This window comes from Psammomys obesus, unplaced genomic scaffold (assembly GCF_907164565.1).
Source record: "Psammomys obesus unplaced genomic scaffold, mPsaObe1.curated_primary_1811, whole genome shotgun sequence".
Lineage (NCBI taxonomy): Eukaryota > Metazoa > Chordata > Mammalia > Rodentia > Muridae > Psammomys > Psammomys obesus.
Genome location: NW_026593286.1, coordinates 21,898,489 through 21,913,613, shown reverse-complemented (window position 1 = coordinate 21,913,613; position 15,125 = coordinate 21,898,489). Strand labels below are relative to the sequence as shown.

The following is a 15,125-nucleotide window of genomic DNA, read 5'->3' as shown; positions in this document are numbered from 1 at the left end:
CGGGGAGGGTGAGATGGCGAAGGGGAACCAGCACCATCCTAGCGGGACTGGCTACATAATTTGTAGGGCCGCTTTCAAAACAGACTATGAATTTCAAACCACACAGCAGTGCATTAAATATGGAGCCCTGTATGGTCACACAAGCAGGAGGTCCCTGGCTGTCAAGGAGCAGCAGGCAGGCAGGGGCATCTGAGAGTCTGCATAGAGTCACAGTTTTATCTCTTTAGCCAACAGACAGAGTTCATTAGAGGGGCTTTCAAGCCTTTGGAAGAACTAAGGCACTTATCCTATGTTAGACATATACACTGCTCTATCTGTGGCTGTAAGAAAGAAATCTGGTGAAGCCTCGTGCCCCTGCTCTGCTGCAATCCCCTGTTAATTCAGGACAAAGGAATCCAGCTAATGCAGCACAGAAAGAACAGGCTCCAAGAACATGAAACAGGGCCCAGGGCACTGGGAGACGCAGGAAGGATGCCCTGCATGTCTTTGTGAGGTCACGCTGTCGAATCCATGAAACCCGTAAGTCTACTCTATAAAGACTGTACAGGGGCTTGTGATATATACAAAAAGTTTGTCTTGGAAATGTATGTCCTAGAGGGGCAAAGGTCAATAATAGGTTAAACCATTTTATCTGAACTTACTGAAAGCTGGATAAAACGCAAACTGGAAGGCAGGTAAATGCGCACCACAAATGTGTCCTGTCTAGTTCAATTATTTACTGTCGACTCATAGGACGGTTGTCTACCAGGCATGGTGTGCAGATTCCTGAAAAGGAATTAAGGAACCAGGATGGCAAGGTTAGAACCCAAAACCGTAACAACAGGTCACAGCAATGAAATGAAAGACCTTGGCAAGCAGGAACAATAGAATAAATAAGCTTAACAGTAAAAAGTCTTTCTGTTTGTTCTCAAAGTTAAAAGGCCAGAGGCACAGACTCAGGATAAAGAAATTAATATTTATCGTATATTGAGATGACTCAGAGAAGTGTAGTGGAAGGCGAAAGGCAAAATGAGTCATGAAAGTAGTGGATTACACCAAAAACAAAACAAAACAAAACAAAACAAAAAAACAGATTAGATTTTAGGCAGCATTAATTAAACAAAAGAGGTGATAATCCAAATCTAGAATTGTGCTGATCAAACCACACCTGGAAAACTGGATTTGCTTTTGAATGGCACAGATGTCTTGCGATGAATTCTGAGAAGACTAATTAGACACAGAGAAGATTTTTAAGTAGAACCAAATCCCCCCAAACTGCCCCGGCTTTATACAAGATGACAATTTGAAAGTAAAGGTTTTGCTATAACTGCTTAGTCAATAAGCAAAATAAGAATAAGGGACATCCATGCAGTGAGAAATATCGTAACTGATGAAGCGGACTTCCCTACTTGTCCCCACTCCCAAATGTGGAGGACAGAGAATGTGAGTCAAAAATTCAGCCCTGGGCCTACGCTGCCCTGCTGGGAGACTGAAGGCCGCCAGCAGCAGCGTTACCCACGGCGTACAGGTAGAGAAGTTCTGCTTGGTAGCCAGCACTGACGAGAGGGAGCAGAAAATAGGGCTGGCCGTAGGCCCACCCCTACCTGGCGCCCGCCGGTGAACCCTCTGCTGCTTGACCCGCTAGGGGACACAGTTTGCAGGGCATCGGGTTGGCCCAGTTGTGCCCACTGAGCAAAGCGGCCAGCGAGGAGCACATGGAGGTTTGCAGCTCCAACCCAGCCCCAGAACGTGCTGCCCGGCTGCACCATTGCCCTGGTTCTGAACAACAACAGGTTGTCCAAAACGTAACAGCCTAAACAGAAAGACATCGAAGAGAACGCTTTTTTTTTTTTTTTTCTTTTTTTTTTTTTTTTAGACAGGGTTTCTTTGTGTAGCCTTCCTTAGCTTTCCTGGACTCAGGCTGGCCTCGAACTCACTGAGATGGGACTGCCTCTGCTTCCCTGAGGGCTGGGATTATTACAGGCATGTACCACCACGCCTGGCTTAAATTGTAGTTCTCCACAACTGATGGTTTCTGGAAGGGGAGAAGGTAGAAAAGGACTCAGTTTTCCTTAAGGGGCGACTGGCCCCTGGGAGTCTGACCATGGGCCAGCGAGGATATGGGCAACACAGACTGGGCTTGTAGGGGTTTTGTTTGTTTGTTTCCTTCTTTCCCTCCTTTTTTTTTTTTTTTTTTTTTTTAATTTTTTACAGGGGAAGATCCCAAGGGTGGTAGGGAGGACCTGAAAAGACTAGAAAGTAAACCTGTTTAATGTTCAGAGCTCATGATGTGAAATTCCCAAATAATCAATAAAAATATTATGAGGAAAGAGAGAAAAAGTGGGTCCCTTTGGGAGAGAAGAGGAGCACTGTCTCACAAGTGTCCATATAATTACCACTTGTTCTGGCATGTTGACATACTTCTGCATCACCTACCATTGTGCTCATGGAGCACATAGCCCTATGCTGACACACAGTGGGAATCATGCCTCGGCATTGGAAATGACTGAAGAGATTTTGGGCCAACATAAAAAGGACACAAAGAGAGTAACAGCATTCAAATAACATTTAAGACAGCCACATGGGAGAAAAATTATGACGGTCCTCTAATATCTCAAAACAGGGTATTAAAAAATACAGAGACATAGCCAGGCGGGGATGGCGCATGCCTTTATAATCCCAGCACTGGGGAAGCGGAAGCAGGAGGATCTCTATGAGTTGGAGGCCGGCCTGGTCTACAGAGCCAGTTTCAGACAACCAGGGTGACACAGAGAAATCATGTCTCAAAAAACCAACGCAATGAAAACGTGCAAATCAATAAAGGAAGACACTCAACCCCTCAAAAAAAAAAAAAAAATAGCAAAGACTTTAACAGTCCAGTTTTCTTTCCCCTTTCTACCCTTTCTTGCTTCCCTTTCTTTTTTCCATCGCCCTCTCCTTCCTTTCCTTCCTTTCTTCTTCAAGACAGTATCTCAACAGCATAGCACATAGGCGTTCAGGCACGCTGTGCTGATGTTTCCTGAGGACAGAACAGACCCCCAGGAAAAGCACGTCCCCAGTACTATGACATATGAATCAGTGTGAGGACACAGACTGGATGGCTCTATAGCAGAAGCATTATGCAATGCAAATATTACATAGATTTTAAGGCAGTTTTTGATATCTTTTATATAAAATTTTATATAAAAATTGTTGATATATTTATATTTTGTATCCCCCCTGTAGCTCTCTCCCAACCTCCCCTCCCAATCCCACCATCCCTCCCCCTTCTCCACTCATGTCCCTCCCCAAGTCCACTGATAGGAGAGGTCCTCATCTCTTTCCTTCTGGAAAGTTTTTAATGATCTCTTCCAATAATGAATTTCCACGGGTTATTGTTTCATCATACATGCATTTATTGACGTATCTGCTACATAGTCAACATCATTTTAAAAGCTGAGAAAACATGAACAAATGGAAACAAGTCATTTTTCTCTAGGGTTTAAATCTGATGGAATAAGAAAATGAAAACAAACCTTACCAGGACACAGAGGAAAACAATGCAGCCAGGCCCGATGAGACCTGATAGGCTAGGGTCAGATGGAAGAGGAGGACCTCGCCTATCAGTGGGCATAGAGAGGGGCAGGGAAGAGATAAAGGAGGGATAGTAAGATTGGGAGGGAATTTGAGAGGGGGCTACAGCTGGGTTACAAAGTTGATAAACTGTAATTAATATAATAAATAAAAAGAAAATGGTAACAGGAAGGTGAATAATAATAGCCTCTAATCCCAGCAGTCCAGGAGGCAGAGGCTGCCTCTGCCTCTGTGAATTCACTCTGTGAGTTCAAGGACAGCCTGGTCTATAAACTGAGTCCAAGACAGCCAAGGCTACAAGAGAGAAACCCTGTCTTGAAAAACTGAAAATCAAAAAGTAAAAAAACAAAGATAATATAAAATAGTAACAAAATGTGATGTGCCAGTAAAGGATTGTTAAATAATAATAATAATAATAATAATAATAATAATAATAATAATAATAATAAAAAAGCAGGGTATGAAAACTCTTGGCAAGAGGGGAAGAAGGCAGGGCTAGGAAAGTCAGCAAAGGCTGCTCCAGCTAATGAGGGCATCTCTTAATTTTAACCATATCAACATTTTTGGTCCTTGTGCCTTCCTAAGGTCTGCATTTTTCTTTCACACATTTCTTGCCATCTATATGGCTAACTCTTAATTCCTACAACCAGAATGGTTTTCTAAACTCCGAAGAGCTTAACAGTGAAACTATTACAGTAAAAATTAAAATCTGACTCTGCTAAAATCTAATATTCTTGGCTTAGAATATCCATGGGTGTGGCTATATATCTTCTATCTATACAATTGTCTCTTTCCAGCCAAAACTTTTAATACTCTGTTTCGGCTCTTTTTTTATGATCTTACATTATTTATTTCGGTAGAGAAAGAAATGTATTAATCTATATTTCCTGTCCACCTCAAGAAAGATTTATCTCACCAACTGGATATGCCATCAACTTCATTTAGTGAGGAAGAAAAAAGTTTAAGTGTTGATATTTAATTTAAAATTTATATTTCATGGAATAGGAGTCAAAATACACTAATATTAACATTTGACCAAATCTATTTTTGGGAAAAAAATAAAATAAGTATTGTTATGGTAGACTCCTCAAAGATAAGAGGAAGAAAACCAAATAAAGCATAGATCCAAATTATACACAAACACAAATAGCTTATGGACTTAATTTTTATTCTTTTTTTAAATGAGTGTGCTTAGCCAAAGTACAAGGAGATATCTAGAGAGTCATTTTAAAAGAATATTAGGATAAGAAATATTTTTCCATATTATACAAAAATAATGTCTAAAGGTTATTGTTTTAACTTTCTACTCATAAATTCATAAAGTCATACATTACCATAATGTGAAAATTACCTTAGAAAGTGTTTATTTCCCTGCTTCCTAAACTACCACCAAGCACCTTAGAGACAACAATTTTAGCCAAGTGAGATTAAATGTGCAAGAGGCATATCTCTATAGCAAAAACATAAGCAAACTGAGTCACTTGTAAATGGCAGACAAAAACAATTCTTCAATGTTCCTGGTCACACTGAAATCACATACAAATTTTTTAGAGGAAGAACTGCTGTGCTGAAAAACTAAGGAGATTTTGATGAACATTTGAGAAAACACTGGAAGAAAAAGTACCAGATGTTCACTGGAGAAAACAGAGTATGATAAGCATGGGTCAAAATACCCTGAAATGGTGTGAGGAAATTCGTGAGGTCCTCGGAGGTTACAGCTGACAAAACCGGCAGAGAACATTTTTACTGATACAATCACACTGGACAGGTAAAATGTTTTTCCTTTTATTTCCAGCCTTCACGAACACGGGAGAAAATGGTGGTTTCAAAACTTGACTTTCGACTTCAAAACCAAACCTAACAGTTCTCCACATACGTAGCCAGGTAAGTGCCTGAAGTCTCTGGTTTCTCTTGGCTCCCAAGTGAAACACTATGTCACTGGGTTTCCCAAACACCTGTTAAAGGGCCTAAGATAACCCAGTGACACAGGAATTTTAAAGCAAATTCCATGGGGCTTAATAGCCTCCATGAGGGCACCCATAGGAAAAAGAAAAATCTCTCTCTCTCTCTCTCTCTTGACTCCGTAGGGTCAGAGCTGCTTAAGTAAGAATATGAAAGATTTGAGGTTTCACATATTCAGGCTATGCAAGTGGCAAACCATTAAGAAATTAAAATCATTATTCACCTCAGAAACCAATTTGAGATTTTTGTGTTCCTTTCACTTTTGATAATAAGTTCCAGCATGTGCTAAATAGCCCAGGCAGGGCCCAAACTCACCATCCTCTTGTCTCTTCTTCCTGAATGTTGGGACTACATGCATGAACCACACCAGATAATCTAGGCATCTCATACGTAAAGCTTTATCCGTACAACCACCTGACAGCATTACAATGGCTGGCTGTATTTCAAATTTTAAAATTGTTATTTCAAATGTTAAAAAAAAATGCAGACCTACACAAACAATGCAGGGGTGGGAGTGGGGACAGTTTCCCAAGGCCACACGCTGTACGAGTCCACCTGCACAGAATTCCTGAAATGGCAAATTGTGTAAATGCAGACGTGCTTCCGTGGTTACCAGGAATCAGGGCACGGGACAGTGAAAGGAGACAAGAAGCTGATGGAAGCACGAAGTAATGTGCGGTGTGGAGACGGCCGGCACGCCTCGGTAAAAAGGTAGCACAGTCCTTCAAGATTTCGAGTTCACGGGGAAGCGGGTGAGAGGTTCGTGTCGACCCTCCTCACCGTGTCCCACAACCCACCCGTGTGTTCTGCCAATCGTGGCTCGGAATGCCGTCCCGGCCAGTAGACGAAGGAGTGCCAGGCTGGGTTCTGCCCTCTACCCCACCTTCCAATGGAATCACCGTGAGGAAATCCTCGACTGGAACGAGGACTGCGGCGAAGGAAAGAACGGCGAGTACGCATCGAGGCACTGGGAGGCCGGCGTGGACAGGTGAGACGCCGCCGGTGGAGGGGAACGCGTGAGGCTGGCAGAGGCCCGGGCCAACGCCGCGCCAGCCCCAGGAGCAGGGCCTGCTCCCCCGAGCTGGGGGCCGAGGCTTCCCGTGGGGGCTGCAGCCCGTCTCCTCCGCCAGGTGGAGCCCCAGGGTTCAGAGGTCACACCGTGGGCCGTGGAACCGGATGAGGCAGCTTTGGACCACCGGAGCCCTCTGCCCTCGGCTCCACCACGGCCCAGAGGCAGCAGTGCCGGGCGCCTCTCCGCGAGGTTCCTCGCCTCCTCCCCCCCGCCGCACCCCACCCCACCCCACCCCACCCCTCAGTTTCCTCCCAAGGCTTCCCAGCAGGAAGTCATCATGCCCCACCTCCGCGCCCGCGAAGTCCAGCAGCTTTTGCACAACAAGTTCGTCGTCGTCTTGGGGGACTCCATCCAGCGCGCCGTGTACAAGGACCTGGTGCTCCTGCTCCAGAAGGACTGCCTGCTGTCTTCCAGTCAGCTCAAGAGCAAGGGCGAGCTGAGCTTCGAACAGGACGTGCTGCTGGAGGGCGGCAGGTGGGGCGGCTTGCACAACGGCACCCACTACCGCGAGGTTCGCCAGTTCTGCTCCGGACGCCACTTGGTTCGCTTCTACTTCCTCACGCGCGCCTACTCGCCCTACGTCGAGGACATCCTCCAGCAGCTGCACTGGGGCGATTACACCCCCGACTTGGTGGTCGTCAACTCGTGCCTCTGGGACCTGTCCAGGTACGGGAACAATTTCTTCCGGAGCTACCGAAAAGACCTGGAGAGGCTGTTCCAGCGCCTGGATCAGGTGCTGCCCACCTCCTGCCTCCTGGTGTGGAATACCACCATGCCCGTAGCCGAGGTTGTATCCGGGGGTTTCCTGCGGCCTAATGCTCCGGCCTGCCCCTCACGCCTACGTGAAGACGTGGTGGTAGCCAACTTCTACAGCTCAGCGGAGGCGATGAGGCGTGGCTTCGATGTGCTGGATCTCCACTTCCACTTCCGCCATGCAGGCCAGCATCGGCTGAGGGATGGCGTGCACTGGGATGAGCGCGCACACCGCCACCTCTCACAGCTGCTACTGGCACACGTGGCAGACGCCTGGGGTGTGATCCTTCCAGCACGCAACCCCGTGGGCAGGTGGATCAGGGATGTTCCTGCTGAGAGACAGCCATACTGGTCAGACAGAAGACAGCCTCAAGACTACCACCAATGTGAGCGGCATGAACCCGTTGTGCCCAGGCACCCTCCCTCTCCCAGGTACCACCACCACAGCCCTCAGAGATCTTCCTCCTACCCTCAATACCTGCCCAGCCACAGAGAGGACCGTGTGGCCCCCTCCACATCCTTCAGGCACAGAGATTACCCGAGGCACAGGCATGGATATTCCAGGGATACCACCTCATCTGTTCGTGAACATAGGCCGGGCCCCATCCGCAGGGTAAGGGAAGCTTCCTCTTACCCTTCCAGGCACCACAGTGAGTCATACAGATCCCACAGAAGGCACAGTTATAGGCACACCTAAGTGCAAGCAGAGACAAGGCTCCCTGATTCTGTAGCATGGCCTTCAACAACCCTATTTGAAGGCAATTTAATTTTCTTGGCCATTTCTTTGGGAGGAAGCCCAGATCTGGAATACCTCACCATGCTCTTATACCTGCTGGCATTTGTTTGGAAATAATCCCCAAGAAAAAGCATCCCACACTTTTCAAAGAGCGAGGCATAGAAAGGAATGAAATCTTAAGACAGTAATCTCTGTTGACATTTTTCCTCAAGCAAAAGTAAAAATGTTGATTCAAAACTTGATTGACTTTATATTTACCATTGATTTCTGCGTGTACTACTAGAACTTAATCTCCAAATAGTCAACAGTAAGTTGTATTGGAGATTCTGTAGCTGTCTTTGTCAGTTTGAAAATAGAACTGTCCTTAAAAAAGTGTAATTACTAGAGATGTTTGCTAAATGTTATAATCTCCGTTTTTAAGTTCGTCAAATGCCTGACATCTTTTGTAATTTTATTTTTGAGAAGTCTCATACATTCAAATGCATGTATTTTGGTTTTCTTCATCTCCCGTTACCCACTTTCATTCACCTCACATTGAACTCCTTTTTCCCCAGATAGTTTCACACCTACATCGCTGTCTTTTTGTTTTGTTTTGTTTTGAATTGTTTTGTTGTTGTTGTTGTGTTTTTTTTTTGTTGTTGTTTTTTGTTGTTGTTTTTTTTTTTGTAATCCACTAAGTTTGATTAGGGCTGCTTGCATGAGCCTGGGGGAGGTGTGTTAAAGCAGTTTGGGGTTCTCAGTAATATTGCATGGAAAAGGCAGTGGTCTCTAGATTCTGAATCCACATGGGTTGAACCCCAGCTCCTCTGTTATCATTACCTATCACATGGTCATTTGTTACAGTTGATGAATTTATGTTGGTAAATCATTGTCACTCCAGCTCTGTGTACTTTAGTAAGCTCTCTTGGTGTTGCACATCCTTTAGGTTTTGGCAAATATTTTATGTGTCTGCCATGTGTCTTTAAAAAATCATTTCACTCCATCTTTTCATCAATGCCTTCTCCAAATCTCTGGAAACCAAGGATCCATAACTGTTTTCATAATTATGTATATAGAATGTTTCATAGATTCATATAGTATGTAAACTTTATGATTGGTTTATTTCACATAGTAATGTGAATGTATATTATTTTTCATGTATTTTCATAGCTGGGTAACTCATTTGTTTTTAGCACTGGATAGAACAGTATTATCTTGATGTTTCACTGTTGTTTTCATTTTACTAACTGAAAAAAAAATCTTGGTTACTTCCCCATTGGGACAATTATTAATAAAATTGTTATAATCTGTATGCAAGTGTATGGGGTTTTGTGTGCACATGTGGTTTCAGTTCATTTGAGTGAATGTTGACAATACTGTTGCTGAATTGTGGCATGATGGCTACGTTAAGTTTTGTGAGAGACTGCCTGGCTTAGCCATGGGATGTGTGCCCGGGAGGCATGAGACCAGAGTTTCAGTCCCCAACAGTGCGAGAACAACAGAAAACTTGCCCCGCTGTCTACTACATTTACCACACAATTTCTCATTCCAATTAACACTGAATCAGGGCTCCTGTTGCTCTGTGTCCATTCCAGCTCTCGGTGCTGCTCCATTTGCTGCTCTCGGTGTTGGGAGAGTTCTTCCAAGTGTATACATGTGTGTCTACTTCAACATACATGTATACATTAATAGAAAACATTATTTTCTCCATTGCATTACCTTGCTCTTTTACCAAAGATAGTTTGACTCTTCATAACTACTGTTTCTGCTTCTCCACTCTGCTCCATTGTCCTTTTTCTCTGTACTTTCACAGGGATCACACTATCTTGATAGCTGGGGTTTATTCTAATTCTAGAAGTCAAGTGCTTTCAAGCTCTGTTTTACATTTCTCTTCAATATTGTAATGGCTACCCTGGATGAACTGTGACTCATTGGGTCTTTCACTTTTTAATATAAAATGTAAGACTGAGTCCTAAGGATAATAGTGATAGCTAGGTCTGTAAAATGCTTGAGGGCCTGTGTTTAATCCTAAAACTCATATTTTAAAGAAAGAAAGAGAAACAGAGAGACACAGAGAGAGAGATGCCACTGGGGAGCCAGAGATATGCAGAGTTCTGGAACTAGCTAGGCAGCCAATATAGCCTGTGTGGTAGTTTTATTTCTAAGCTAGTAACAACTCTGTTGGGGAAAAAAAAAAAGTAGACAGTACCTGAGAAGCAACGTTGGATGCTTTGAATGTTCTTTGGCCTACAGGGAGAGAAACACCACTGGAGGTTTTGAATGGTCTCTAGTTTACAGAGAGAAAGAAAAGGGGGAGGGGGGAGAAGGAGGGGAGGAGAAGGAGAACTTGCCTTAGAGCTTGCTGTGATATGCAGTGGACTACATTGAATCTACAGATCAATATAGAATTTATTGACAATATCGAATGCTTTTACCCGTGAATATAGGCTTTATCAATTTGAGAGGCGATTTTTCCTATATTTTTTAAAGCTATTTTGTTAAACTTGTGCCTGAGCATTTCATTTTTGTTGTTGTTGTTTTGGTTTTGGTTTGGTTAGTTTTGGTTTTGGTTTTTTGTTTTTTTTTTTTTACACAGTTTCTCTGTGTAAGCCTTGGTTGTCCTGGACTCCCTTTGTAGACCAGACTAGCCTTGAACTCAGAGATCCACCTACCTACCTCTGCCTCCCTGAGTGCTGGATTACAGATGTGCACCATCACGCCCAACTGATTTTGGGGTATGTAAATGGTGGTATGCTTAGAAATCCAAACTCTAATTGTTGAATGCTGTGATACAATAAAGCAAGGGAGTTAGTGAAATGGCTCGGGAGGTAAAAAGTGCTTCTTAGTCAAAGCCTCAGGCCTGAATTTAACCTCTAAAAGCCACGAGGTAGAAGGTGAGAACCAATTCCGGAAAGCTGTCTTCTGTCTTCTGTACCATGGCTGGGGCATGTGCATACCTGCTTGAGACAAATTGAGATCTTTCCTTCCCCCCCCTACTCCCCTCCACACACAAATGAACAGAAAAAAAGCAAAGGGCATGTGTACCCTCTAGCTTTGCCAGTTCCAAATACTTTTGATTGACTCATTTAGACTTTGTACTTGCTATTCTGCTGTTTATGAATTAGGAGAGTTTTAATCATTTCATATCTGTATGCCTGGTTTTTCTTTTTTTTTTTTTAATCGAAGTGGCCAGAACATCTAATATGATGTCGAAACGTACAGTGAGCAAATACAAAGGCCTTCTTATCTTAGAAAGAAGCTAGTTGTAGGATTTAGAAACTTTTTATTTTTTTGAGATTGTGGAAGTTCCACGTGTTTCTGATTTTCTTAGAGTCCTTATTGTGACATTTTTGTAAAATGCTTTCCTAATCTGAAACTATGACCATTTGATTTTTTTGTAGCTTGTCATGACACACACTACATTGAATAAGTTTTGAATGTTGAATTGGCCTTGTGAAAGTGCAGTAAGTCCTGATTATACTATAGTATAAAATTACTTTTAGACGTTATTGTATTCAACTTTTTACCTGTACTCTTTTGAATGCTACTGGTCGATGCAGATCTTCTCCTGTAACTCCTTGTGCTTCTGTCTTCTGTGGGAGATGACAGAGAAATAATACAAGTCCCTGCTTAACTGTTTAACAGAATTCATCAGTGAACCCTTTTGGCAGCGTTGGTGGCATCTGCCTTAGAAGTTTTTGTTTAATTGGGGTTTCTTCTTATTGTTTTGTTTTGTTTTTCTTTTCTTTTGGTTTTGCTGCAGGGGATTGCGCATGAGACTTCTCAGGTATGAAGCACAGGCTCTGTCAGGGAGCTACCCATCCAGTGTTTGAGATCAACTTAAATTACTTATACTTTTGTGAGTTCTGCAGATCTTTGCCTTTCAAAGAATTGGTAGGTTCTAGCTTAGTTATCAAATAAGTGGGTAGAGTTGCTAAAACATATTCCTAAGAATGTACGTGATGTCCATACGTCCTTTTTTTTCACCTTTAACCATAACTTTATTTTTTTTCTCCCCACTGGTTTTATTTTTTATATAATTATTTTTATTTTAGTAATTACAGTTTATTCACTTTGTATCCCCCCTGTACATCTCTCCCTTCTCCTCTCCCAATCACACCCTCCCTCTTCCCCACCTGTGTCCCTCTCCCAGTCCACTGAAAAGGGAGGTCCTCCTCTTACCTCTGCCCCTAGTCTATCAGGTCTCATCAGGAGTGGCTACATTGTCTTCTGTGGCCTGGCAAGGCTGCTCCCTTCTCAGGGGGAGGTGATCAAAGAGCAGGGCCATCAGTTTATGTCAGAGACAGTCCCTGTCCCCATTACTATGGAGGCCACTTGGATACTGAACTGCCATAGGCTACCTCTGTGCAGGGGTTCCAGGCCATCTCTATGAGTGGTCCTTGGCTGGAGTATCAGTTTCAGAAAAGACCCCTGTGCCCAGACTTTTTGGATCTGTTACTGTCCTTATGGAGCTCCTGTCCTTTCCAGGTCTTACTATCTCCACTTCTTTCATAAGATACCCTGTACTCTGCCAAAAGTTTGGCTATGAGTCTCACCATCTGCCTCAATACCCTGCAGGGTAGAACCTTTCAGAGGCCCTCTGTGGCAGGATTCTGGCTTGTTCCCTGTTTTCTCCTCTGATGTCCATCCTCTTTGTTTTTCTGAATGGGGATTGAGCATCTAAGCCACAGTCTTCCTTCCTGATTAGCTTCTTTAGGTGTACAGATTTTAGTATGTTAATCCTATATTATATGTCTAGTATCTACTTATGAGTGAGTATATACCCTGTGTGTCTTTCTGCTTCTGGGATACCTCACTCAGGATACCTCACTCACCATTTACATGCACATTTCATGATTTCTTTGTTTTTCATTGCTGAGTAATATTCCATTGTGTAGATGTACCATAATTTCTGTATCCATTCCTCAACTGATGGGCATTTGGGCTGTTTCCAGCTTGTGGCTATTACAAATAAAGCTTCTATAAACATGGTTGAGCAGATGTTCTTGTTGTATACTTGAGCATCTTTTGGGTATACCTAGCAGTGGTATAGCTGGATCTTGAGGAAGCGCTGTTCCTAATTGTCTGAGAAAGTGCCAGATAGATTTCCAAAGTGGTTGTATAAGTTTACATTCCCACCAGCAGTGGAGGAGGGTTCCCCTTTCTTCACATCCTCTCCACCATGGGTTGTCACTTGAGTTATTCATCTTAACCATTCTGATGGGTGTAAGGTGAAATCTCAGGGTCGTTTTGATTTGCATTTCCCTGATGACTAAGGATGTTGAACATTTCTTTAAGTGTTTCTCTGCCATTCAATATTCCTCTATTGAGAATTCTCTGTTTAGCTCTGTACCCCATTTTTTTAATTGGATTATTTGATTTGTTGCTGTTTAACTTGTTGAGTTCTTTATGTATACTGGATATTAGCCCTCTGTCAGATATAGGATTGGTGAAGATTCTTTCCCAATCTGTAGGCAGTCTTATTGTTTTGATGACAGTGTCCTTTGCTTTACAGAAGCTTTTCAGTTTCATGAGGTCCCATGTATTGATTGTTGCTCTTGGAGCCTGTGCTGTTGGTGTTCTGTTCAGGAAGTTGTCTCCTGTGCCAATGAGTTCTAGGGTATTCCCCACTTTTTATTCTAACCTATTTAATGTGTCTGGTTTTATGTTGAGGTCTTTGATCCATTTGGACTTTAGTTTTGTGCAGGGTGATAAGTATGGATCTATTTTCATTTTTCTACATGTAGACATCCAGTTAGACCAGCACCATTTGTTGAAGGTGCTATCTTTTTTCCATTGTATGGTTTTGGCATCTTTTTATTTTTATTTTTTGTATTAATCACAGGTTATTTACTTTGTATCCCAGCTGTAGCCCCCTCCCTCATTCCCTCTCAATCCCACCCTCCTTCCCTCATTTCCTCCCTGCCCCTTTCCAAGTCCACTGCTAGGGGAGGCTGCCATGTCTTCCTCTGTGGCCTGACAAGGCCATTCCTCCCTCGGGGGAGGTTGGTGGTGGTAAAGGAACCAGTCCTTGAGTTCATGTCAGAAATAGTTCCTGTTCCCCTTACTAAGGAAACCCACTTGGATAATGAGCTCCATACATCCTTTTATTGATAATCTTTTTTTTTTTTTCCTTTTTCCTCCTTAGGCATCCTGGCTAGATAACTAGCTGATTGTTGGTTTGATTGATTTTTTTTTCCCTTGCTGAGTTCCTGTTGCCAAGTCCTTTTTACTATTTTTTAATTGTTTCTTTTTTCCATTATATTTGCTTACTTTTCTTACTTAATAGATGCATGCTTAGAGTATTACGTTCCTATCTTTATTCCTTCCAATATATGCACCCAGTGCTGTACATTTCTCTCAAGAGACTGCTTTTGTTGTGTCATACAGCTTTTGGCGAGTTGCATTTTCATTTTGGTCTAACATTTCTTTTTTATATGTATATGTGCGTGGTTTACTAATGTGGTGTTTAATCTAGTATTTGGGGGGATTTTTTTTGTTTTTCTCTGTAACTGATTTCTGTTTTAATTTCACTGTGTACTAACAGCAAACTCTTCCTGGTTTCTGTTCTTTAGATGTGTTTAGGTCCGTGTAATGGCAGCAGAATGCAGACTCTGTTGGCAAATATTCCACATGGACCGGTGATGTCTGTGTTCTACTCTAATTAGATGTGTTCCAGCAGTGCCATTTATATCCAGCTGATTGATCACGCTTTCTCTCCTTCCCAAGTTTTCTGTCAGCTGGGTGTCTCTGTCACTTGTAGAGGGTACTGAAATTCAAATGTTTCCCCTTGGAGGACTCCCATGTCTTGCCTCCTTTCTCTCAATGCTTAGGTTTTAGGTACACAACACAGTAAGGATGTGTTAATCTCCTTCATCAGTTGATCACCCTATCATTATGTAATGCTCCTCTCTATGTCTGATAATGTACATTGCTTTGGCGCTTGCTCTGGTTGAAATTAAGATAGCAGCTTTAGCTTTCTTTTAATCTTCCTTTATCTCTTTACATTTAATCGATATGCCTTTAAGCTTCAAGTTTCTTGTACAATAGAATTCATTCATTCTGACAATG

The 15,125-nt window shown here is 42.8% G+C and overlaps 1 protein-coding gene across 1 annotated transcript; it reads left to right on the top strand.

The window, feature by feature from the left end:
- Window positions 1-6,863: 6,863 nt before the first annotated feature.
- Window positions 6,864-8,036, top strand: LOC129683673 (PC-esterase domain-containing protein 1B-like). The gene has a single exon (XM_055616504.1). It carries the CDS (start codon window positions 6,864-6,866, stop codon window positions 8,034-8,036), a length of 1,173 nt encoding a protein of 390 aa, XP_055472479.1.
- The last annotated feature ends 7,089 nt before the right edge of the window (window positions 8,037-15,125 follow it).

Excerpts from the sequence above, each read along its gene's own strand:
- LOC129683673 (XM_055616504.1), top strand. The coding sequence starts at position 6,864 with ATGCCCCACCTCCGCGCCCGCGAAGTCCAGCAGCTTTTGCACAACAAG.